The 24,382-nt window shown below is 42.2% G+C and overlaps 1 protein-coding gene across 6 annotated transcripts in view; it reads right to left on the bottom strand.

Annotated features, from left to right (window-relative positions):
- CADPS (calcium dependent secretion activator) overlaps positions 1-24,382 on the bottom strand; it is a 204,619-nt gene that overhangs the window by 32,740 nt on the left and 147,497 nt on the right. For 3 of the 6 annotated variants that reach the window (XM_041465232.1, XM_041465251.1, XM_041465269.1), the window contains 5 exons: positions 23,141-23,247; positions 17,475-17,631; positions 16,383-16,524; positions 6,381-6,536; positions 3,450-3,597 (listed from right to left, as the gene is read on the bottom strand). In XM_041465232.1, the coding sequence (XP_041321166.1) occupies positions 3,450-3,597; positions 6,381-6,536; positions 16,383-16,524; positions 17,475-17,631; positions 23,141-23,247 (710 nt within the window). Of the gene's footprint in view, positions 1-3,449; positions 3,598-6,380; positions 6,537-9,618; positions 9,766-16,382; positions 16,525-17,474; positions 17,632-21,901; positions 21,911-23,119; positions 23,262-24,382 lie in introns of all 6 variants that reach the window. The other 3 variants (XM_041465241.1, XM_041465224.1, XM_041465260.1) reach the window with 3 other exon arrangements.

Genomic DNA, 24,382 nt, shown 5'->3' with positions numbered 1-24,382 from the left:
GCATTTTCTGTGTGTGTAAAACTTTGCAAACAAGTATTCAGCTAACTGCTTTCATCATGTAAGTCATGAGTTTGAATTCAATCATGACTAGCTATGTGCAAAGCAATTCACTGTGAAATGCACTGACTGATGCATGTTCAATAACAAGCTTGTTTCAAAAGCAAATAAGAGCCCCAATGGAATAAAACCACAGCTCTGAGAGCAGGACAGGAGCCTGTGCATGCACCAAGGTGGTGTAGCAGTACCCTGAGCGCTCATTCCCATCGCAGCCGCAATCCCCAGGGCAGGGTGAGCCCCGGTGCCCTGGCAGTGACCATGCAGGACAGGGCCTGCCCCAGGCAGCCACAGCCATGTGCACCCTGTGCCACCAGTGCCACCAGTGCCACAGCCCCAGCTCCACCTCAGGAAGGGGAACCTCGGCCAGGACAGGGTCCGAGACGGCGGCGGTTTGGAAAGCGAGCGCCTGGTGCTGCTACAGATGCCTGGCTCGCAAAACCAGCAATTCCAACAGCTCCTTCTACATTCCTCATGGAAACACTCAAGGTTAAAGATCGCAGAGCTGGTTTGCTTTACCCAGCATAGCCCCCACTCTCGATCAAGTTCATCGTAGCTTTCTATTAGCTCAATTATTACAATCCATAATCAGTGCACTACAATGATTCAACTTGACTTTATGTGATGAGTATCTTGCCTTGTCATGTAACAGATTGTGTGTATGTTGTATTTCTCTAAGGACCATCTGACCTTAGATATTAAATAGAAACATACTAGACCAACTGAGAAACATTTAATACATACATTTATCCCCTTAGATGTATTAAAAATTCAGAGGAAAAATAAATATTTAAGATGGTAAAGTATGTTTACCAAATGTTTTAACAGCTGCCTTTAGAGACAAGGAAATGGAATGAAATGATGGGTGTTTGTTTCACAGGGTAATGCTCGCAAAACGCATTCAAGTATCTGCTAAAGTGAGTGTGGCTGAAGGTAGTGTGAAAGGGAAGGCCTTTGGGGTGGGAGGGAACCCACAGAGCAAGGTCAGGTCTAGGCAAGGAAGGTGCTGAGAGAGTCTCTGCCCAAATACAGATTGAACTGTCAGAAAAATGAGTGGTTTGTTTCTAATGAAAATGTCATCTCTGGTTAGGTCTGGGCCAAAGGCCTTGCCTGAGCTCTGTGGTGGCCAGTGTGAGCCCTTTTTGCTGCTGTTGAACTGTCTGCACAGGGGGACAGGCTGGAGGAGCCATGTGCCAGCTGGGGCACTGATGGATGGTCCCATCAGTGAGTTTCTGTCCCTCCCTGTCTGTTCCTTCCTCCCCTTGCTGACCTGTGTGGCTGCCACACTCCAGAGATGGGGGGACAGAGGAACTCAGTGAGGCACAGACCCAACTCCCCATATTACTGAGAAGGACACAGGCTGGAAACCCAGGTTCCCATGCCTCTACTGCATATCCAACTGTCTCATCATTTCTAGTGGCACTGGAAGAGGCAGGGTGCCATTTTGTCCTCCTCTCCCAGGTTGTACTGACAGATCTATACGGGAACTTTTACCCCCCCCTCTGCCTGACCATCTTGGCACACAAGTTTAGACAGCTTCAAGAAGAGGAGATGGAGATAGCCAAAACACAGAGTGGCACGAGTGAATGGAGGGGGAGGTAGTAACACTACTTAAAAGAAAAAAAAAAAAAAAAAGAAAAAGGAAGGGTGTATAAAATACTGCAGCCCTAAATGGTAACCTATGCACCAACAATTTATGTCTGCTTTACAGGTTCCATTAGTTTAGCTGTCTGTTAAAAATCTCATGTCCCAGCAACTGCTGCTTGCCACAGGGGTTCGGCTGTCTCGGAGCTGCTGCACCAAACACCTCCTGGAAGTGGTCCAGGCAGATTTGCAGCTGATCCTGGCTGCAGCCCAGGAGCAACCACACAGCCACCTCCTCCCCTGTCTCCTGCAGTCTGAGTCAGGCTGAACCTGCAGTGGGACTGATGCTCAGAATTTGGAGGAAACAGGGAGCATCATAAGTCGGCATGGAAAGATGCAGCGAGTACCTGGTCACACGATACCCGGGCACAGCACTGATGTGATCAGTCTTGGGCCATCTGAATGCTTAACCTGACAGTTTAATGAATGTCTCCCCTGTCTTCATGGTCTCCAAAATCTCTCTGTCCCCAGGGACTGTGCCAGTATAAGGGTTTGATCCTGGTTTGCAGTGGGAAACATTACAGACATGAGCCTTTGCAGCTGACAGGGTAGATGCTGCAGCAGCTGCAGGCTGAGGGATTTGGGGAGACGCATGGGTATGAATATGGAACAGAAAATGGTAGAGAAGTTCATGTCCAGGCCTGGACAACAAAAGCCCACTCAAGATCTGCTCCAGTTGACCTGGAGGACAAGGGAAGACCTGATGATGGGCAGTATGAAATCTCTTACAAGGTGCATGTCACAAATAAAATGTCACAACTGAAATATGTATAACAAAACTAAAAAGAACAGCTGAATCTGATCCAAACACCACTGACATCAGGGCAGAGAGCCCTGCTACATCCAGCGGCCTTTGGAGCAAGTTCTTTCAGAGGAACAAATTGAAGTGAACAACTGAAAAAACACAGGAACAACTAGCAATGATTCACTGCAAAATCTGACCATGGAAAGCTGTAGTGAAAAGGCTTATCTAGGAAATGCTGACAAGCACCAGACTAGGTGAGCCAAACAGTATTTGTGAATTTATTCTAGACTGGTATATGAATATTCAATTTGGCTTGAAGTCACTGGAGCAAAATGAGCATTCTGATGCATTTAATTCATTCCAATTTGCCATGTCTTTCTAATTCATAGGTCAAGTCACAGAAACTTCAACCTGCAACTATGGCTTCAGAAGAAAACAAAAATCAGCAATTAATTAAAACAGGTTTGTTATTTGGAAACTTGAGTCATTATGAACCTGGAAATCCAGAATGATCAAGTGTGCTGATTACAGCCAGTACTCGAGGAAGGCAAAGCAGCCGGAATTTCAATCTACTTTTGGAAGTTCTTTATTTTTGTGGTTTGGGATTTTTTTTTTTTCCTTACATGCATCACAGCAACAACTTGGCAGTTCTGTTTTCCTTATGTTTGTCTACAGAAAATAGCCATACACAGAAAGTGTGTTGCTGACACCTGGCTCCAAGGTGCAGTTAATGACTCAATTTATATGGTCATCATGCAACAACCAAGCTTGAGAGATACCGTATGCATACCACAGTCCTTGCAAAAAGCCACTCCTAAGTGACAGGGATTCCGAATGTTTCTATTCATTAGATTTGAGAGCAACCCCCTGTACATTCATCTGCACACTCTCTATGGAAGGCTAAATCCACAAACGATACAACGTCTCTGAAACGAGCACAACAGGAGACAGGAAATTTCATGACATTGCCTTTAAAAGCTGTGAAAGGAAGAACCTGCATTTTTACCTCTTGGCCCATTTCCATACTGCAAAGCTTTGTAGACTGAGCTTTGGCATCCACCATGACATTAAACATGGTGCATATTGATTGAGGGACTCGGAAATCTGTTGATCGGCTGGTTTTCTGCAGTTTTACTTCAAATGCAATCCTTGTTCTGTGAAGGAAAGTAGAAGAAGATGTTTCAGTTGCTTTTAAACATACTAAGCAAATAATAATAATTTGAAACAATACTGAGAGGAGTTTGAGAGCCAGAAAGCTGAATGCTGCTGGGAATGCCATAGTGCTATTGTTACAAATGTGTTTTTCCTAAAAATTATTTTCCTGCTTAAAAAGAAACCCCTTTTCCAGAATACAGACTATTTATAAAGTGTTCAACAGTTTCAGGGAAACTGTGACTCTCTTATGCTTGATAAACAGTGTGATGATGTTACAAACAGCAGTGTCAATGCATACCTTTAATTTGGTTGCATTAGCTGACTGATAACCACACCCTGCTGCACCAAAGGAAGCTCCTATTGCTCCCTGATATCAACTACAAATAACAGAACTCCTTTATTGCTTGACTGAAAGGACACTGCCAGATCATTGCATTTACAGTGATATATAGTATTTGCTTCCTGGAAGTTCTTAATTAGTGGTTTCCCTGCACCACACACATTCACCAGAATATATCTGCAAAGCATGCACAGGCACAGGCACATGCAAATGAACACACCTGCATCACACACCTCCCCATTCTCCTGAGGTTTCACTGAGATCAAATTTGGCATCCCTGGCAGTAACAAACTATGATACACCAAAACCTTTGTTAGGCCAAACCCTACAAAATCTGATCCTGTGTCATATTTTAAATACCAAGACATTTGTGAGTCTAACAAGGGAATGCTTTCCAGTGTGGTGGGCATTGCCTTGCCTTTTTTCAGAGCCCCTCTTCATATTCCAGAGGTATTTCACTAATCTAACCTAACACAGAACAATTATCACATCACACAGAATCTGCCAATAAATTAACATAGGAACTTCAATTTAGAAATAACAAATAATATCAGCTGCAGCTCAGGAATAATTCTGAACTTAAATGATCCCCCAAGGGTTATGCAAATGAAAACTCATTTACGAATGTGAAGCTCCAGTTCTGGGGACCAGATCTGAGCTGGTATGTAGGTCCTTCTGCCTGGATTTATTAGTGAACAGGCCTTCCTTGCAAGGGCTGCTTTCCTGACAGCCCCGAAATACAACCCAGTGCGGAAGGCAGGGTGGCTCCTCCATGGATTCAACAGTTCAGAGACAGACGCGAAGAAAAATGTTGTGTCAAACTGAAATTGCTAAAGAAACCTTAGCCAGGCCCTGTTTGCAGGTGATATAAATAGGGAAGGCAGCATATTGGTTTACATCAGCAATGGCATTTGAACTGATTTAATTACCAGTGCCAGATTTAGCCTGGACTCGGGGACTAGAATGTTGATAATTACTGAAAGGACCCAAGGAGACTGGGATTTTCCATCTCCTCATGGAAAGGAGCATGTTCCTACTTACTTATGCTCACAACCATTATATATAGTTGTACCAATACAAGCTGGGCCAGGTTTTTACAGAGGGGCAGCACATTTGTAGAAAAGTTGAGGCAAACCAGGGAAAAAAACCACCTGGCTTCCAGGCACACAAGCTCTTCTTTAGATGCACCTGGAAATTTGCTTATTTTTCCACGTTATCTCAGCTGAGCTAACTTGTTCTGATTTTTACAGATCATTGCAGCTATAACTGTGCTGTAGGGACAGCAAAGCGACCTTAATTCCAAGAGAAAAAAAGAAAAAAGAGAAAATAAGTTTTGCTGGTGGTGCTGGAGCAGAGCAGAGAGCACAGCTCCAGCACTGGGTTTTCTCCTGAACAACAGCCTGACAACTGAAGAAAAACTAAAGCTCAATGTTTGTGCCAGACACAAGACCAAAGACGGGCTGCTGCAATAAATTGCTCTATGTCAAAGACATTAAATGCAATACATCTCATTGCACTTAAAATGCACTAGGGTTTATTCCAGAATGGTGAGAGAACAAGCCTCAAGCTATCTGCCTTCCTGCCTGCATCTCAAGGATTGAATGTGCCCTCCCCTGTGCTGACACTGCACATCCAGGCTAGTGAGGATTGTACTGAAAATAAATGCCACACTCACACTTGCGGAGTGGCCAGGAAAGTGTGGGACAGAACAGCCACATCACACACTGCAGTTAATATTAGCATGTATTGGCTATATTTGGCTTCCATTTTTTCTCTGGTTCATCTCTTTGTCTATGAATTTTTGCACAACGAAATACCAAGTTCATTTTTTCTTCTTACCTCATTATCTCTGATGCAAATGGACATAAATTGCAGTGGAAAAGTTGGAAATTTAACTTCAATATTTTGCTTTCAAAATGACAGCTGCCAGTATGTCTAAAAGTTGCTTAAAGATATCTCTGTTTTGGAAGATCTGCAGGTAACTATGCTATAATGTAGCTGATGATACAACAGCTTTTCCAATCAACGGCAGACGTGAATCCTGTGTGCCAAGCAACACACTATCCCACTTTTTAAATAATTTTTTCTTGCTTTTTTGTTTTTTTTTTTTTTTTTTTTCATACCAGAGTGTTTTTAGGTGGGTACTGGGATCTTTCTTATGGCCATGCCTTCAGCAGTCAGCATCATCACACCAACCTGCATTTACAAAGATCTGACCTCACATGCGGCACTGAAAATAAGTAATTATCTACAAAGCCCAGAAAAATGAGTGATTTATTGCCTTATTGTGAATAAGCACTCAGTCTCAACAGACAAGTAAGTGCCTGCTTGGGAGAGTCCACAATTCACAGCAATGGGGTGAATTCCAGTTTTAAGGTGGAATAGCTTTGCATCCTGTGAGATCTTGTGAGAAATGTGCCAGGCTCCCTCATGGGCACCCACCTTTTCACACAGGACTCGATCATGTCACTCGCCATGAGCTTCAAGCGCTGCTCCAAGTGCTTCCCAAACTCCTCCTCAGGCCAGTGCAAATCCCGAATGAAGGTCTGTAGGGCATCAAGTTTCCAGAACATATCTTCTGAGGTGCCTGATCCATTGCTGGCAGGGCAAAATGAGAACAAAAGTCAGAAGTGGCATCAGGGTCTTGGCAACCTGATGTGGAGACCATTCCTGAAACAAGTGTAAGGCAGACAGCAGTTTCATACACAGGACAACGTTGGCCATCTCCACCATCAGGATTTTGAGTTTTACCATACAGTTGCCTAATCTACCTTGCTGTCATCACCCACAAAACTTTCCAGACCAGATGAGTAAGACAACATCATGAGTTACACACATTAACGGGAAGAACGTGTGTATGGTAAAAATCAGCCTTAGTTAATAACCACATTAAAGTATGTGATTATTAAGAATTAAGGCCAGGAATTGTGGGAGAAAATCCTTGATCAATAATAACTGCCATACTAGGCTGTATGTAGTTATTAAGATTTAGGGTTTCATGCAATTCTCCCCCCTCCAAATTATATCTTGAGTTTGCCTTGTCCCCCAGTGTGGCCCCATTTCCAGGTAAGGGACAGTGCTAACAAGTGGTGAGCGAGGACACACTTTATCTCTTGAACAGCTGAAAAAAAATTGGGGTAAGTCAATTGAGCTAAGGGTACATCTCATATCCAGGAGTTTCGGCAGGATTTACTGCTGCACCTTTTTCTTTGCAAAGGCAATTACAGGACAACAAATTTACATTTTTAAAAATTTATTTTGCAACAACTTTGGTCTGCCACAAAATTCTCAATTTCTTTCCCAAGCATATATTCTTGTACCCACACCCCTGCCCAGATGGAAGTCTTTAGTCCTGCAGTGTGTAGCTACACCAGCTCTTTTCACAGTATAATTATATCTCAAACCTCCACTTACAGAATAAAAATACAGGACTGGATTGCACTCTGTTTGTGCACAGAAATTTATGCATCTATAACCGTTTTCTCTCCCTCTCTTCTTCTCCCTCACTTTTTTTTTTTTTCCAGAACAATTACCAAGGAAGCTTCAAGAGTTTCAACCCCCTCCTCGCATACCACTAATGCTAACACAGTAATTTATAAGATATTTAACACACCATGCATTACCACTTGTGCTGACATCATCTATAGAAACAGATGAGGGAGGGTGTTTCTATTGTGACAGATGCCAGCTGCATTGAGTTAATGCTAGAGGAGCTGGGAACTAATGCAAACAGGGCTAGTCCCGGGTGAGAACTGTAGTCCCAACATGCCAGAGGGATCCTGAGGGAGCCTGGGCTAGCAGAGTCAACAAGATAAAGAATGAATAGTCTTGGTTGTAGGAGAAACGTATCTGACACTAAGCAACAGGTAACATGTCCTTGATGGAGGGGAAGGGTGAGTAAAAGGGAACCAGGGAGATGAAAAGATAAAGAATCAGGCATTTGCTTTTGCCAGGGGACCAATTTGGACAACAATCTCACATATTCATCTACCAAGAGTTTTTAGTTCAAACCTGTGCTTGGGTGTAAGCAAGCTTTAACAGTCTAAACCCAGTTTTGGAACTGCATTGATTTACATTTTAAGTGATTTAATGTGTACAAATACAATAATTGGTATTTACTACAGCAATATTATGACATCCATTTGGTTTCAAAATTTTTGAAGAATTATTCTCTCTCACTTTTGATTAGGGCTCCATCCAAGTAAACAATATAGTATATTCATTTCCAAAATGCACTTATTTGTATTTTGCTTGTGAGCACCACAATTACTCTAATCACGCCGGCAGCTTGCAATATGCCATTGATGCTCAAGCATTTTCAGAGGGATTATCCAATTTTCTGTCATTACATGATTCTTATCTTTTCAAGGGCAATACCACAAAGCATGCACAGAGCAAGATTAAAACTTTCAAGTATTCTTTACAGACAACTGCCTAAGCTAGCCTTTAAAATAACTATCTTAGCATGAATATGAGTTGTATGGCTTTGAAACATAAACAACCATGCTAATATTTTAAAAGGTTTTAAATCTATTTAAAAAGATCTCACATCAGTGTTTTCTTTACTTTCATTCATTACCAGTGCTCTGCAATCCTGCCTGTGCCAGACTAATGGCAGAGGCGTTCTGGTGGACTCCAGGTGTAGATGTAATTGAGGGTGTTTCAGCAAAAGTGAACAGGAGATTCTGGGGTCAGTTCTTCAGTTTTATCTATTAAGTGTGAGGATAGAGGAAAAGCACCACAGTGCAGGCTGAGACCACCCTATGCCAGCCCTAAATAACTCTCTAGGACTTTAGAAGGAAAATGGACAAATAACAGTTCCCATGATAGGACATCTTTGGAGACGAGCTACCTCAAATGATGAGATTTAGGTTGAGCCCACTGGGTACTACCCTCCAAACTGCTCAGTGAGAAATCTCCTATAAGAGAACTTGCCTAATCTGTGCTGAGGATTTGTGGTATGTTCCCCCCGAGCTTCACACACACACCCTGGGACACAGGCAGGAAGCTGGGAGCACAGAGCTCAAGGCTCCTACAGAGCAACTGCTTTGACACTATTTTCCAAGCCATAATCTAAAACTCACATTGAAAATCTCTTTCTTTAGTTGGTCATGGCATTATTTGGGCAGTAATGAAGGTTATGGAGCTTTAATTGCTCTCTGGGGCATCCCCTAACACGAATAAAAACTGTTACAGGGTGCTCCTCTTTTTTAGACTGCTTCACCAAAGTCAAGAAAAAAAAAATTATCTGGGAAATGCAGAGCTTGCATTAAACAAAATTCATTTTTAGATCTACATCTGGTCCACAGAAATTGGTTGACTGGCATTGAAATTGGTTTATCTTCTCTTTTGGACAAAACTCTTTGCTGAGACACATAATGTCACATTGTGAGTTCTGTGGTTTGTATCTTATTCAGACCATACCCCATTGTTGACAGCTATTTTGTAAAGCAAGATACTTGCTCAAACTCTCAGTGGGAGTTGAGACAAATTTTCAAGGTTTATACAAAAAAACCCTCAAAATACACATGCCAGAAATTCACTAGTGTCTCATTCAGAAAACATCTAATTAACTGTATCACTCTTTAAAGTTTTATGTAATGCACAGAAACAAACAATACATATCCATGCCAAGATTACTTTAAATTTAAATGAGATCTAATTTGAACTGAATACACACTCAGAATCATAAATAGCAGCCATCCATGACGGTGCAGAAAAGCTAGGCATTTGTGGGATGCCTAGTGGGATGTTAACTGGTAGATTTGGTACTTTAGGGAGATTCACATTTGGTAGATTCACATTGGGCAGATTACTTGTTAAACTCCTGTGGAAGAAACAGACAGAAAGAAAAAATACCATAACAGTGACAATGCCGATGTAGCAGAAGCACATGACACTCAGAAACAAATCTGCAAAGTTCACAGCATGAGGACAGTTAAAAAACTAAAGCAAAACATTTCAGAAAGAAGCATGAGTATGAAAGCTTAAATGTACTGTGTTTTCATCTCCTATAAAATTCAAATTCCTTAAAAAAAAGGAGCAAACCAGAATGAAAAGAAGAATTGCAAAGGGAAAAGTTGACCGAGAACTTAAACACCTGTGAAAATAACTGCACCTTCAAGTTCTGATACCATTTCAAAGTGCAGAGAGCAGCTTTTCTTCCAAAAAAATCTCTTTTAAGGAAGAGTCTCAGTTCTTACACACACAGGCTCAATGGAAGTGCTAAACTACAAGTTCTGCTAAGGGACTATGAAATAATAAAGAGAGAGTCTGGAATTCCAGCCATAAGAATTTTTCTCACCACCAAGTTCAATGGAGTTGCAATTTTGCTGCAAAAACTCTCTGTCTTAGACCCTCCACAAATAAAAATGGGCTAATCTGGAGTGATGAAACAGGGAACTACAAGGTTCTTCCTCTGTGAAGACTGTGTCCTGATCCTCTCTTGAATTCCTGGGTGCAAAACAAAGGATTGCCGATCCCCGCTATTTGTGCACTGTGCAGAAACTGCACTTTGTAAATGAATCCAGGACTAGTATGTGACTGCTTCATGGCTGGCAGTGGGCCATGAGGTGATTAAGATATTCAAAGGTTAATATGAAGCATGTGTACTTGGGCATCATGACTTCAGTCAGTATTTTCAGACGTGTAACTGTTATGCTAATAGAGATCTTTAAAAAGTGGACAGCTGTATTGATTTAATGCAAGATTCTCTCCTGGAACAAGGTGCATATAACAGCACTGCATGCCCAAAGTTTGGAATCCACCCTGATATATTTCATTGTACTAGGTCTCTAGATGTTTTAATTGGTCTAATTCTGGTTTAATGAGAATCTTATCACAGTTATATTCTACATGCAAAATGAAAACATCAGGAGATCTGGGAATCGGCAAAACACAGAACTCAATTACCCAACTCACATATTACCTGGCTCTCAGAAGAGAGGCCAGTTTCAGAAAAATGCCTCATTTCTGCCCTCTCCCAGGAATACTGTCTGACCCTCTGGTACACAATCCACAGGTGGTCTTAACAGTCCCATGTGAGGAACAAAACCAGATGCTTTGACACTGGTTTTACCAGATTGTTACTTGGACTCTGTGAAAATGGAATTAGAAATTCAGGGTTTCAGCTTCACCCTGCACTGCTGAAGCTACTGAAAGCTTTTCTATTGATGCACACAGGCACTGCTTCAGCATCCAAACTTGCTCTGAGACTTCATCAGGATATTGCACCTTTGGAGGTCTCTCCCATTTCCCTGGATTAAACGAGTAACTTTACAGACTTTACATTATCCGGATTCCTGTGAAACTATCAAATTATACACTATGTCTTTCAAGGCATATTAAAATATTAGTAACTTCCCTGAGACATATTTAGCACTTCATTTCTTACTGCAAGTTTTATATATCAACCCCCAAAGTAATGGAATTGAGCTGCCTGAATAAATGTTTCCTAATGCAAGAGACGATGTGAACCACATCTCTGCGAGAGCTCAGCTTGTCATTGCTGGTGAATGTTAGGGAACAGACTTCATTCTTTGTGAATAAAATCCCTTGCTTGTGAGGAAAATCACAAATCAAAGGTTTTCCTAGTGAAAAAAAACCCTGACTATGCTCTGATTTCTAATTATTTCTGTGATTCTTAGTAGGTTTAAGTTCCTGCTATCTGTGTGTTCTCTTTTTCAGGCAAACAGGAGAATTAACTACTGTCACAAAGCTGTCCATTGTTTCCATTCATACTGTATCTGCTGCTAAGATGATATGACTATTGAATGAGACATAGACTACATAGTGATTGAGAGAGTGTTAAATCTTCAGAAATGGCAGTGCATGTGGTTAGATACTGATATGGAATAAATAAAGAAATAGCAAGAGGTGGACAACATATAAATGTATAAGGAACAGCAACTTAAATAACTTAGCCAGATGGTAAATACATAAATCAGAGGACCTTTGGTTTTAATATTAAAATTCAAGAAGTGACAGTGTTATATTAATAAAAACACTGTATTAATAAAATATGACTTCTAGAGTAAACAGTATACTATATTCACACGGAAACATATTTCTTTTATACAACACATTATTTTGCTGATGCAAGAATATGTTACAAGAATAAGTTAGTACTTTTAAAACAAAACAAAACAGCAAAATAATGGAGTATATTATCTTAACATACAGTAACTAATGTAAAAAAATATTCTCCTGAATTGACATGCACAGTTTTTCAGGTTCAGCTGATCTAATTATCTGACTAACAGTTGCAATGAGACCTCCAAAAAATGATTAATATTACCAACAAATGTTCCATGAAGCCTGCAATTGTTCAGACCATAAAACTACAGGTCCAAGATGAGAAACTGTTTCTAGAAGCCAGCCATGCCTATTTAATATAGATGGCTAAATATAACCTCAGCCATCAGGCAGGGAATGTGGGCATTTGCATCAACAAGATGAGGGCTGTCTGATTTAAGACGACTCAGCTTCAGGACTGGATCCCGATACGTTTGATGAGAGACACTCTGGAGCTGCACTGCTTGTTTTCCTGGTGTCTTCTGCTTCAGCCCTGTTTGTGTGTGTGAGCTGTGGAAATGCCCTCACCTGGACTGTCTGCTGGGAAATTGTCAGTGCAAGCAGGCTGGCAGTGTAGCCCTGCACAACCTCCCAGTGCTCACATTGCGCCGCAGCACCGGATGGAACACGTCCAGCTGCACCGCGGCTGCTCCTGTAGAGCTGCCCTAGCAGTGAAAGGAGGGCAGAAAAATCACAGTATTTTTACTGAGCTGTCTCCTGAGTTCAGAATAGAGCTGAATGAGACCCTTGACCACACCTAAATGCTCAGTTCCTACAGGATGCCTGGAATGATTTAGTGATGGAAGACACAAATGCCTGTCTCTTCCATCACTATAAACACTTGCAACCTCACTGTCGAGGCTGAGCAAATGCTCAGGAGCAAATCTTTTCACAAAAGCCTTGATGTGAAGCAAAGAGCTTGATAGTGAAGTAGGCAGTCAAATCTGTGCTCTTCCTGTGACTGACACCCAGAATAGTAACAAAAATACTCACTTTCACTACAGCGGTGCTTCTTTTAAGGGGAAACATTTTTCACTATCATTCTGTAGTTGTACAACCTTATAAAATGATTAGTATAATCATATTGTTTGAGTTCTGACATTTATATTAATGATACATTTTATAAATAGTTTGCAAAGGGTTAGTGAGCAATTAATAGATGCTAAAGCCAGGACTACAGAGCGGTAGAGAGAGCCCTGGGTCAATGAGTAATGTTCTAGTCAAGCCATTGAAATTGGTTGTCATTGCATGAGCTTAGCATTTGCTCAAAAAGATCTTTCAACACAGACACACACACAGAGACACACACACATACGTGTCAGCTGGCTGCGAGATAAATCAGCACTCTCCGAGAAGCTAGCATGAAAAAAACCCATTGCAAACCCTACTTTTCCAAGACCTCTCAACTCACCAGAGAACAGACCTACTCTGCATCCTGCATACTTGGATGACTGTGCGAAGGACAAGTGTTCCACATTTCTCTGCGTGGATTCATACAAGCGCACCAGCTGCTCTAGCTATAGGGCACGGACCCCCTGCAAATTCAGCAGCTCTGCAGAGGCAGATTACAGAGCCCTCATGAGCACATAACGTCCATGCTTTCCCCCCACCATTTTTTTCAATACTTAACAGTATCTCTCTCACTGTGATTTCTATACCTAACTCCTCAGAGCATAAGGTGCAGAGTATTCAGCAATGAAAATAGAAGAAATACATGCTTGCAAACTGCCATCTGGTCAGGTTATGGAGGGCTACATATTTCAGCCTTGACTGCAAACACAAATACAGAGAAACCCTTTCAAAAGATTCTGTGTTGTGGAATAATTTCTTGGTTAACAAGAGATAATGAAATTTCCTTCTCATAATGCACTGTAGAGATCCAGGACAACAACAAGCTTGGTGGAACGGCCAGCTCTGATGATCTGTCTTTGCTGGCTGACTTGAAGGTCTATGTCCAAAGCACAGGAAAACTGTGGAAGAACATTCTGCAGTGTTCTTGATTTCCAAAAAAGCTCTGCTGGAGAGGTGTCAATAGAAGGTCACAATTTGGTTGGGAATTGGTTGCTCCAAACTATTTGAGAATCCATGGCCACAAATTCAACTGTGCTACAGTATGGACATGTGGGGTGAGAAGAGAGTAGATACAGGAGGGCAAGTCAAACAGAATAAGTCTCTAACCTGAATTTTTCTGCAAGTTCCCTGTCGATCAGACAAAGAGGAGCAGGTGGTCTGCCCAGGAGGCAAAGATGAAGATGCCTTAACATTTAGTTCTGAACAGCACATGAAAAATGTCATAAGATCCTAGGAATGACACTCCTCTTTTCCTTTGCACTGTATGTGCCACCCTCTGGCACTCACTGGTGCCTCCCTTCACCGGGCCACATCACGTTGAGCCAGCGTTTGCAACTCACACTTTTGTGTGCGAGACATAAGAACAAAATATCAACACGTGAAAAAAAACCCATGGTGCATCTTTGCACCAGATGGACAGAAGCTTCTCGTGGAAAGCACCCACTTTCCTGCTGGAAGAAATCTTTTAAATACTCAAGTCTGTAAGAGAAAGAGTCCATCCTGAGCTTTTGCTTGGAGATGCAATGCTCAAAGCACACTGTAACTGGAACTCCAGAAGGGAATAACCATCACAAGAGAACTAAGAAAAGATCTTTTATAACTATCAGATAACTTGGAAATGATAGATGCTGGCATACCCAGGGACAAAGCATTTTGACAGGCAAGTAGCACATCCAAGTACTTATGGACATCTATAGTTAACTCCTTGAAGTCATTAAAAAGCAAAAAGATGACAGCTTCTGATAAAAGAAAAAAAAAGCAGAATGATTTGTTTATTGAGTGCTTGACCCAGGTGGACAGGTACACAGAGTTAACTGCCTCTGTTTCATAACAGACAAGGAAATACATATTTTTTACCAAAGCAGAGCTCTGAAACTGAAGTTAATGCTAACTTCGAAGTGCAATTCTGCTTGAAGGAGTGGCTGTAAAAATGGCATTCTCCTACTCGAAAGATCTATTTCTTGTATGTTTTCTGGGTCACATCTGCTTATTTGAAACAAGATTTTTTAGGATCTTTAATCCTGTTAGCCTGCAGACCAAAGACAGCAAATGGAAAGTGAGAGAGTCTCCTGAATGCCAGCCACTTAACCCCACTCAAAACAGAGGGGATGATCAGGTGTCAAGAAAAAGCCCGAGATTTGGCAGGCAGAATCCTTACGGATGCTGAGGATGCACAAGAAAGAAAGGAAAAAACCTGGGTACTCAGACTCCAGGTTGCATATGGGAGGCTGGCTGCTGAACAAAATCTCTTTTCCTTGTAAACGGAACATATTTGGTGTGAAAAGCCCTGAAAGACCACACGTTCTTTTATACAGCAACCTCTGAGAGTGCGGTGCCATTTCACTTTCCCTAGAGAATGACAGAAAAAGCAAGGAAAAGAGTCTCTCCAGAGGTCACCTGGTCCCAGTTCTTGGTCTCACGCACTGCCAGACTCATGTTGCTTGCAAAAGGTCCATTTTTCTCTTTTAGTATCTTTATTAGAAGGAAAAGTCAGCTATTTCCCTTTGTAGGATCTGACTTGGCTTTATAGAGCAAGCATGACAGGGTTCAGCAATGCTTCAAAACCTGTGAAATAACAACAGTAATCCAAAGCACATGTCACATTTTTATCATTCACCAGCTCTTGAGTTCAATTTGGGTTTTTCTCAGGCTCCCAATTTCTTGCTGGTAAACTCCTAGCTTTCCAAATGTAAGAAATTATCATGCTTGAGTTATCTTGCCCATGTCTCACTTTGGTTTCTGCACATCTAATCCTACAGGCAGAGGAGCTGGGACTGGCAGAGCTGCCCTGGACATGGGGACATGTGCAGCCACCAGCCATGGGGCTGATGCCAGTGGCACACACTGCACTATCCCCCCCACAGGGTGGGTGGAAAAAATGAGTGTTGAGAATAAATACAGCAATGACTCACAGGGGTTATAGGGCTGGAACTGAACACAGTGAAGCGAGATTTTTTTGTTCTGAAAAGGAGCTATGTGAGTTCAAAAGCAGCATTGGAAAAGGCCTTTTAGAATGGGTTCCAAAAAGCCATGGCAGTTAAGAAGGTTTTCCCATTTTCATGCTTCCCTGTTCAAAGGCACATGGTTCAAACTGAGGCAGTGATGCATTTCAAAAAGCCAATACCATTTCCCTCATTAACCTGAAAATCCTGAAGAGATCAGGCCTCCTATTTATAACATTAAACTAGAAAGTTTAAAGCATTTTCTGCATGTCTAGTCTAACGTTTGCTAATTCACCTCTATATGAATCTCCATCCATTTGCACCCAAATTCCGATTGTATCAAAGGAGGTTTCCTTACTTTACTGGCTCCCATGACTCCCGCTCAAAGCCCCTGTGAATTGACTGTGCAATTGAGGACTCCATCAGATCGACATATCTAACAACAAGTGGAGCAAACAGGTCTTGGAGGTGTTTGTGGAATTTTCCATTGCACAAATTATCTAGAATAGATAAATAAAAGTATAGTAAGACACTACTGTTACTACAACCTCTGTAACAAACCACAGTGTGGCACTTCATCAAACAATGAATTTGTCAGTGAACAGGAAAACTTCAAGAACATAACAGGAGCCAGAGTTCATGACACAGACAGCAGGAATGACTTCTTACTCCAAACAAATAGACAATGAACCTTCTTTTCCATTAATGTAAAACTTACAAATACATTATCACTTCCTGTGAATAAAACCAGTGTAAGAAACAGCATGGCAAACATTATGGCTTTAGCAAGTGGGAGAATAATTTATTCTTTGGTTGCTCAGCACCATGATGCTGGAACTTGCTTCCTGAGGATGAGTCCCTGGCTTTTTTCACATAGTTTTAGAAAGCTAGCTGGGGTCCTGGTCTAGGACCTAGCTAAGACAATGCCAATTTTGCCACCAGCTCCCCAGGGAGGGTTGGACTACCCAGGAAAGTGTCAAATCCACACATGAGTTTTGAAAGCATGGGCCCAAGTGCATCAGAGAATTGTCTTATTTCACAAAGCACTATTCTTCTGAACTACTCCTGCTTCCATTTTAATTTTCCTCCCTTCGATAAAATCTTAAAGCAAGGACTAGCTTACTCCATGCTAAATAAATGCAGTACACATATATTAAAAAATACAGACATTTAATGACAGATATAGAGTACTTAATTCCCTGCTTATCAGGCAGCCATTACCAAGAGACTTGAGAAGGTGAAGCAAAATAAAATTCAACTTCCCACCTTTGACTGCAGTGATTTAATGGGTGTGCTTTTTTCTAGTAGCAATGGAATAAAATCAAACTGGTTACGAGTTTGTAAATCTCTACCCATCTCAGTTCTCTGTGCAGCAAGGAGAGGCTGAAAGCATTATCAGTAACCTGAGCTGCCCACTGCAAAGGAAATGATCAGAATGCAGAATACATACAGTCACTACGGAGGGAATCGTTAATGAGCTGAAAGAGCGGGAAGCTGTCCCAGGTGTCTGGGGGCTGCACCTCTAAGGCTGCGTCCATATCCACTGCAAACAGGGACAGGAAGGTCTCCGCGTGCTCAACCATTAGGTCTGACCACCAAGCAAACGCCTTCAGAGTTGGCAGAAAAAGATAATAAAGATGTGTGTTAGTTCTAAATAAAGCACAGGGAAAGGTGTTAGGCCACATATCTTAAAAAATAAAAACAAACAAAAGTGCATCTCATGGAAACTACCTTTATTGTAAAGAGAACAGTGCTTTGGAGTGCTAGCCTGCATGGGCAGTGCTAATCACAGAATTAGGCACTGCTGTTCTAACACAAAGTTTCTTGTAGAGGGTCTCTTCAGAGCTCCACTGTAAGGGCATGCAGCTGTAATGCAGCAGAGAAAGTTTCATCTGTTCAATTTACAATAAATTACTTCATTAATGACGCTAATTATCAGGAAAAAAAATCAACTAATTCTTATTTCTAAAGTACAGAAATTTGGGAGTTTCTTCACTGTGTTTATGGGTTTTCTGATGTGTTTTTCAACAGCTTAAATTCTACTTGGATTCAGTACTTGCATTTGTCTTGAAAAACTAGAAGCCTGAGACATTAAAATCTGTCCTAAATCATTCACACCCTGTTTTCAATATATTTCAAACATCACCAGTTAAAGTTATTACAGCACTGTTCATTTTACATGGTTATCTAACACACTACCACCTTCATGATGCTACTGATTAGGAACCCATTACAAAGCTCTACTATCAACATGCCAAGGTAAAAAAAAATATCTACGGCAAGCCTATATTTTCACAGAGGCAGGAAAAACATATATCTAAACTTGAAAACCAAAAAATATCAGTGAGGTAACTCATTCTCATGCACATGGGTCCTTAAAATTCGCTGTGCGGGCTCTCTGAGGTGACATTCACATCATACATGGCTCAGATGTGAATGCTGCAAATGCATGCATGCGTGTTCAGTAGTCACTTCTGCCTGGGAACATGCAATATGAGAAGAGCTGTCCATAGGACCATGTGCTGTCATTTTGAAGTGATAGAAAATTACTCAGTGACTTAAAGGAGCTAAGGAACAGCTTTATGGCACTTGGCAAGAAAAAGAAACCTCTAGTTAGGCATAAGAGCGGAGATGAAACGGAAGACATTGGGAATGGAGGAATCAGTTTGAAGAGGAATTGCCAGTCAGGGAGGGGCATTTTTTGCATGTTTTAGCAGACATGAATAAGCAGAATGGGCTTTCACTCTCTCAGGGTTCAGTTTTGATTTACTGATGAAGAACTGCACTGATGTGCACAGTACAACTCCAGCTACTGGTTCACCTAGCCGTGGAGAGGGAACAGCACCTCCAAAACAGGTTACTGCCATATTTTTTCCTGTTTTGGCTCAACTACTCAGCTGCCAGTGATAGTGGCAGGGGTCTTTGGAACTATTGCAACTCCTTCAGTCCTTTAAAATATAAAGCAAACTGACACTGCCCTGCTATTATTCCATGAGTGAATACAAAATTGATGTGAAGGCATGGATAGATTGGGCACTGCACTCGGCATTTTCTTCCCAGACCACATCCAAGATGTAAACCAAATAACCAAAATAACCACATGACCCCCAAACTAATCTTAGGATTGAGCCTGCCCTGTAATGAGGGTGAAGATGAAGGCACAGCTTCAGTGTCTGCCCGTGCCTGAAGCAGCAGCACCAGCAGGTGAGTGTCCCAGTGGTCATGGCATGGGACAAAGTGGCTGCAGCAGAGTCCTTTGTCTGCAGACTGTCCTCAGCTCCAGGCCCGTGGAGAGAGCTGCCCAGCTCTGCTGTAGCATCTCCTGCCTGGGGATGCTCAGGGGTGCAGTGGCAGTGGTGACAGTGGCCCTGGGTGTCCGCAGAGTCATCACTCTGGGAAAGCCAAAACCAAGGCGAGGGAGCCTGTGTGGGGCTGAGGTGTGGGGCAGTGCTCTTCAGCGCTTCTCCACATTTGGTGCTGGTGTCTAGCCAGGCACAGGGCTGGATGCTAGTGAGTGCCATGCTGGGAGGCATCAAACTGCTGAGAGACCACAGAAGAAGTAAAACTATCAAGAAGCAGGTGTGCTCCTGATGCCTGCTCCAACCTGCTCACAGAGGTGGGTGGGAAAGCAGCGCTGCTGAGCAGCGGGGCTGCGCAGGGTTCTTTTATTAGCAAGGCCTGGCTGTGGTTTTCGGGGAGGCTGCAGGGTTGTCCTTGCTCTGATGTGGTTTCTCTGGCTGTGTCTCTGCTGCCCAGAGCCTGCCATGCTGGCACCCACCCGACACTGCCCCCGGCTCTGCGGGCATGGAGTGACCCCTGTGATGGCAACCGGCATTTGGGGGGAAGGGAAAAGAGGGGAAGGCAAAGAATGTCTTCTGTAACAAATCCCAGTATAAACACTTCAGAGTCCTGTAATAAGAACCTGCTTTCACGAAAAAGGAAAAAAAAGAGCTATTTTAAAAAAAGAAAAGCATGTGATCATTGGTGGAAAAAAATTATGCCCAAACCACTAACAGTTTTCCTTTTGCTTGAAAAGTCAAATTTTAACTCTGTAATTCTCAAACTTATGTCAGGATCCTCAACCTCCTCCCTAATTTCTGTAAGCAGCATTGGTAACACCATACTTAGAAAACCTTCTTCAAGATGGTAACATTTCATTTATTTACCATCTACTTACCTGCTTTGCTTAAATAATAATGTAAAGGGAGGGAAAAAGTGTGCTTTCTAGCCAAACACACCTATTATTGTATATTTTACACATGGATACACATGTATATATGTATGACCTCAAGGAGTTAAGATACATATATACATATACACATATGTATACATAGAGAGAGAAAACACAAATTTAAAAGCAGGTGAATGGCATTGCCTCTGGCATTTGCCATCAGTCATCCAGAGGAAGGGAAAGGGAGCTAGGAGACATCTGATGGGAGAGATGATACAATGCCAGAGACCTCCCGCTCCCACATTACACACATAGGCACACAGATTCTGCTATTTCTGCCTGTGCTGCGTTGCTTCCTTCTCATGGGTAAGACAAACCCAACTGACTAGATATGACACTCCTCTTGTAATGATTTTTGTACATGCTCTGAGTGTTATTATCTACATTCTCATTAGGGAGTCTGCCTGGATGTCCACACAGGGAAAAAAGGGGCATGTGTTAATTGCAAAAACTGTTGTTTTTTAGTAAAGTAAGGCATTTCTTCAGTAAGCAGTGCAACTTAATTTTCTACTGAATGACTGAAGTAGACCAAGGAGTCACACCTCACAGGTCAAGCCTTCTCCAGGTGAGTGACAACATATAAAAAAAAGTGACCTGGAATTATATGGAGGGGGAAAAAATAAAGTGTAATACCTCAGCAATGCTCATTGCACAGTGACAGTATAATGTGGCTACAACACATAATAAAAATCAGTGGTAAACCACCCAGCCTCTTCTCTCTCTTCCCTGGGTGCAATTCAAAGTGTGCAGAGAGCTGGCCAACTGCCTGTGCACTGCTGAAATGCCACAGCCACCCTCAGGACAGGGATTCAAAGTGTGCTGGGCTTCTGGAGAGAGATGGATTTCATCCTTCCAAGTCACCGTTCAGAACAAGGGACGGGGATGCCTCCTATCTGTCTTGGCATTAACCTTCTGTCTCTAATCAAAACCTTGTGACACAAAAGATGCTGGAGAACAGTTCTGAGCCTTCCTCATCATGTGAGGATCTTGGCAGCATGGCTGGCTGAGTGTGACTGGTCCTGCAACTGCTTCCTCTTTTCAAAATAAGCTGTGTTTTAAAAAACAGCTCCTTCCCAGCTGGTTGTACATCCAGCCTGTGCTGGTGAGGAGTGGAATAAAACAGTTTTTGCACAAGCATAGTGCTCTCAAGCACCCCTTGCTTTAGTAAAAAGGAGATTTATTTCACTCTTCACCCCATATATTCTCTCTCTACATATAAATACTGTATATCCAGTACAAGGCACATACAGACAAAACCAGAGGAAGACCACTACCATTCTAGGCACTCGTGTAGTACTTAGTCCATCTCCACCACAGTGTACTAGAGGTGGGGTGAATGCAAACGACAGGTAACAACAGGCTGAGGAGCGAGTCCAGGCAGGTAGGGTTGTGTTGGGATGTAACTGCAGCGCTCGTAAAATATACCCATTGCTGCATGCATGGACTGGACTGCTATGCCACATCTACCCTCCTGTGTCAGGCCACCAGCTCTGCAAGCAGCCGACCCAAAGTCGCTGTTACATTCCTCGGTCAAAGTTACGGAAGCGAGGGCAACCAGGGTAAAATCCCAGTGGGAAACATGGCACTGAGAGGGCATGCACGGAATATGACAGGAGTGACTCGTTTCGTTCGGTTTAGTCACATACCTCTTTCCCCTGCCAGGATCATCCAAGATTGAATGAACAGTAGAAAAACAGGGAGGAAATTTAAATATGTAATCAGGCGTTAGTTGGGTTTTGTGGATTGCTGTGTATTATCAATAAATAAAACTATACTGCATATTTAATACACACTGGAATGATTTTTAGGTGATTCTGAAATTATTAATCAAATGCTCTTAATGCAAAATATTGTGAGTATATCTATATATATATATATCGATGGGAAGGAAAATAGAAAATAGTGAAAGAGTGCAACAATACCTACAGTAATAAGCAATAACCATTCACTCCAAATTTCAAAATTATTAACTTTTCAATACGTATTCAAGAGCACCAGATTTACAGAGAACTCAGGGCTCAATCCTGCAAATACTTACATGGGTATGCAACTTCACCTGCTCAGGGAGAAATGTCCTGACGTGCTGAGAGCAGGACTACAGCCAGCCATGCCAGCTGCCTGTGGGACCAAGTGTTTCCAGGACCAAGCCTCACGATTTTCTGGTGTATATTTGACTATGACATGGTTTCAGTGGTTTTAATACACAAATCTTTCTGTTAAGGTGCTTCAAAGATCTAAGAGTGGTTGTATTAGGCCTCAGATAACCCAGACAATGAGTAACAGAGTACAGTTCATCCTAACCTCTGTGACTAGTAATTGAGGTATTACGAATAAGCCAAGGCAGAAGAGGCCAACAGGAAACCAGGTGAGTTAATCATGTACTGGAGGAGCCCAGGAAGACCCGTGGAAACAACCTGAATTCTCAGAAAGGGGCAGAAAGGAGAATTTTTCTGTTTTGTTGCAGTTTTCTTTGCTCCCCTCCGGACAGCAGGAGCTGCAGCTGCGGCAGGGACCCCACTCATGCTAGCTGGAGGCACACACATACAGGTCATGATTTGAAAATACAACCTTTCTGGAAAGTGGACAGGCTTGCTCTTGCAGGTAGTTGGTGGTGAATATTTTGGCCAGATTGGCACTGCCAGAAAGGCTGCAGGCTGACGTCGAGGAGAGCACAACTCAGTTAATTCATCCTTTAGCCCTCCCTCCCCTCTGAAAACACATTCCTCCTAAAGTGTACCTTGCCTTCATCGTACTTGAGTGTACTTTCAGCTTTTAAAAAAGATAACCCAGCACCAGTTAGGAAGACATCACACAAATATAGAAAGCTCCCACCGGATCCTGTGGAAGACTTGGAGGGACACGACCTCGCCGGGGACGCTGCTCACCTCTGCATGGTGCTCTTCGTTTTGCTGTAGGACTTCAATTACCAGCTCTGCCAGACGTATTGTATCTTCTAACTTTTTAGCTGGTGTGACTAACCGGCCTACATTCTCTGTAGTACAAGAACTCAAGTTAAAAGGAAGGCAGGGTGAAAAGCTAGACGAACAGTGAGTTATTTTAGAGGTTAAAAAAAACCTTATAATATTCTGCAGCTTTAAAGATCTTTTCATGCATATGTTAAATGCTTATATAATTAGTACTGAGCAAACCAGAAAGCCACATTCGTTATTATACTATGAAAATACAGTGCTCCAGCTCCAAATTTCACAATACTGCCAGAGTTGGTTTGCTTTATGGTGGCACTTTATTAGCTCAAATAAGAACATCACATTCCCTAAAGACAGCATCTGGCCACTAATGTATGAACAATATGTATCCTTTGATCTAGATGATGCTATTATAGGAATCATATCTATATTATTTAAAAATTCTTTCAAGAAAATCAATTCAAACAAATCTGTCTGCACTTGTAATAAATTGTCAGACTCGAGCAATTTAAAAAGCAAAACTCGCAGGTCTGTCTTGCTCCAGGATTTAACTCCACAAGGGTCAGGAGTTATGCATGCTGGAGGGAGTGAAAAGTGGTAAATCCCACGCTCATGGGTAAGATTTATATGGGAAAAGAGACACAACTTTAAAACAAAAACCCCGCAAAACAAACCAAAGAGTTTAAATCCTGGAGCTTGGTGTTTACCTACATTGAGTTATTTTGCAGTGTTTTCTGAAAACTCTAAAAAATAATTAAATTATATTCTTCCAGGTAGTTTATATTATTAATAACACATTAAAAATATGAGGTGCTAACAATACAGAACATTTAGAGCATTTCACTAGAAATAATGTAGAGGAAAAGAAAATAGCTACAATTTCCCTGAACGACAGCTTCTGCAGAGCTGACCACAGACATGTCTCTCTGGCTCACACCCAGGTCCCAGCCCAGCTCTTCTGAGTAGCAAGGGCAAAGAGAGGCATTTCACTATACAGCCAGTCCATACCTCTGCACCCATAGGTATTTTGGCCTCTCCATGCTACCAAAGGGCAGCTGGGGTGTGCAAAGTCTCCCTGTGATGGTTGTTTGGAGCAGGAGTGGGGTGGGAGTCCTGCTCCCTTGGGATCCATATGCCAACTGGCCAAGTACTCACAGGGCATCTCGCTCCAGCCTTCCACACACCCTGTTTTTTTCCTAG

Source organism: Pyrgilauda ruficollis, unplaced genomic scaffold, assembly GCF_017590135.1.
Source record: "Pyrgilauda ruficollis isolate IOZ18807 unplaced genomic scaffold, ASM1759013v1 scaffold10, whole genome shotgun sequence".
Lineage (NCBI taxonomy): Eukaryota > Metazoa > Chordata > Aves > Passeriformes > Passeridae > Pyrgilauda > Pyrgilauda ruficollis.
The sequence above is the reverse complement of the archived record's forward strand: the minus strand, read 5'-3'. Positions and strand labels throughout refer to the sequence as shown.